The following is a 2513-nucleotide window of genomic DNA, read 5'->3' on the forward strand; positions in this document are numbered from 1 at the left end:
GAATCATCGACGCCACGGACACGCCCATTGACGAAAACTCGCAAATAGCACAACTTTTCATCGTCAATGCCTTTAGAAGGCACAGCAGAAATTTGACGTCGATCCGACTAAATCCCTAGGAGGAGTTCGTTAAAGTACGAAGTGTGTAAATCATCCAAAAATGGCCGTAAAATTCAAAATGGCCGACTTCCTGTTGACTTTAGGCTATGGGTTCTTGAGGCTTTTTTGTGCGTCTTGATACGATACATGTCCCCAGAAAATTTCGTACATGTAGGTTGAACGTGAACGAGGGGCTAATCATTTCCAATTTTCAAGGTGGCGCTAGCGAGTCATTTTGCCACGCCCATGTGCGAAACTGGTAGAATACGAAATTTTTCACCGGTTCTGACATGTTTGCAAATTTTGGTGAGTTTTCGAGTATGTTTAGGCCATGTCATTTGGGCCTACTTTGCAGAAAAAAAAAAAAAAATAATCCGAGCAAATTCAATAGGGACCTCGCACGGTCGTGCTCGGGCCCTAATAAATAATCCGAGCAAATTCAATAGGGACCTCGCACGGTCGTGCTCGGGCCCTAATGATTGAGGTCAAATTAACAGGGTTTTAGGGGGTGATGCCCAAAACATGCTGTGCCATTAATGTCTGTGTCACTGTGTGAGAGCAACAGAACCAACCAAACTACTTTCCCCAAATCTAAAGGTTGTAGTTTCTCCAGTAGACTGATCTTTGGGTGTTGGTTTATTATCTGCTCAAGCTTTTCAAAATATTTGTTCAGAGGTATGGTGAAAATAATGGCCCAATATGATGTGAAATTACATATTTTTCATTGGAAAACTAATAAACTTTTCTTGTGGGGGGGACCCCAAACCCCCCTGACCATGACTACTACGACTACCACCAAAACATCTAAAGCTCACATAAACTATGGGACAACACACAAAATGTAAGCTATTTTAAGGTGCATCGCAGGCTCATGGACGCAATAGCAACGCTGCTGAGACATGCTGTGTTGGAGTTCTATATTCATAAATAAATTTTGTCTGGCTTTAGGCTCAAATCACCTCGCTAACACATTCATCTCACTTCGTAGTATACCCCTCAGGTTTCCACATACAAGCAATGTAAAGCTTACAGACTGTGCTCGCTTACCTCTTCCCTCCATGCGAACGACCCGTTCAGAGCCGAACCTCTGACCGTTGACTTTCTCGTCCAGATCAAACGTCCTTCTTCCATCAATCTCCTCATCAGAGATGCCGTCATCGTGGTAACGTCGACGGGTACCGGCCCGCTAGGGAGACGGAAGGAAGGGTGGATGGGTGATAATATAAGCAGCATTGTAAAAACAGGTGACAAATGGTCAAGAGACAACAAAGCCAGGACCAGCAACAAATCTGTTCCATAAACCGATCCGTACTCCCAACACCAGTCTTTACAATGAAGAGGCTGAAGGTGGATTTTGCACCAAACTGGACATTCTTCCTTACCAGGTGTACCTCAAAACATTTAGCCAGCATTCATTTCAAAATATTCACTGTATATTATATACTATAGGACTGTGCAAAAGTTGCAAAGAGCCTCAAAGGAGACAAAAGCAGAACACAAAGACTGATGGACACACAGATCATAGAGTATGCTTCTTCCTTTACACAAATAGCCTGTATATTAACATTGCTTTCAAACACTGGCACCAACTTACAGGGGGAAAGAATAGCTTACAACATCGCGGGGGTTTCGGGTAATGACAGGTGACACAGGGATAATCCCATGCTGAGCCCCCAATCCCCTGCTCCATTATCTCTCCCACCTCTTTACTGGTGTCTGCATTGGTTTTTCTTAATTAAGCGTTTTCTTATTCCCTTGCGTTCTTCAGTGCCAACAAACTGTGTAATTACCAAAGCATTTCAGTAAGTACAGTTCAAATGTGAACAGTTGCGTTGCAGCATGCACGCATGGCATGCACGCACAGACACACTTATAATTAAAGCTGCAAGCAGCGTTGGGCGGGCCCTCGCACTTGTAGCGCGTCCGTGCGTGAGCCGGCCGAGTTGCATATTCTGGAGCTCTGCCGGTGCGGCTGTGAATTTGTTACGCGGTTATGACGCCGCATGAAGGTGTTATATGTCACTTCCTGTGTCCCCTATGTGGAGCTACATAGCACTTGCCACTATGAATATAAATCGGTATTGGTGTGTAGATGTCTGCGGGGTGGGAGAGTTATCAAGCACGTAAAGTTTGTTTCAGATGTGAGCATGTACACTGAACAATAATGTACACAAACAATAAAATAAATTCCTTTTATATTTCCCTGCCTTGTTGTTTATGTGTACATACAGAGGAAGAATGTGAGAACAGCACACATTTCATCGTTACTGTGTGTTAGAGCATGGGAGAACAGTGGATACTTTTAATACAGCCCACACCCCTAATACTGTGTAACTATAACAAGTAGAGAACAGAAGAAAAAGATGTTCTTTCTTTACAACTGTCTGCATAGCTTATTCATATTGTGTAATGAA

At 43.5% G+C, this 2513-nt stretch overlaps 1 protein-coding gene across 3 annotated transcripts in view; it reads right to left on the reverse strand.

Moving 5' to 3' along the window:
• kdm2aa (lysine (K)-specific demethylase 2Aa) overlaps positions 1 to 2513 on the reverse strand; it is a 36664-nt gene that overhangs the window by 27193 nt on the left and 6958 nt on the right. For all 3 annotated transcript variants that reach the window (XM_046045767.1, XM_046045761.1, XM_046045754.1), the window contains exon 2: positions 1147 to 1285. In XM_046045767.1, coding sequence (XP_045901723.1) covers positions 1147 to 1285 — 139 coding nt within the window. The remainder of the gene's footprint in view (positions 1 to 1146; positions 1286 to 2513) is intronic.

Source organism: Micropterus dolomieu, linkage group LG01, assembly GCF_021292245.1.
Source record: "Micropterus dolomieu isolate WLL.071019.BEF.003 ecotype Adirondacks linkage group LG01, ASM2129224v1, whole genome shotgun sequence".
In the NCBI taxonomy this organism is placed as follows: domain Eukaryota; kingdom Metazoa; phylum Chordata; class Actinopteri; order Centrarchiformes; family Centrarchidae; genus Micropterus; species Micropterus dolomieu.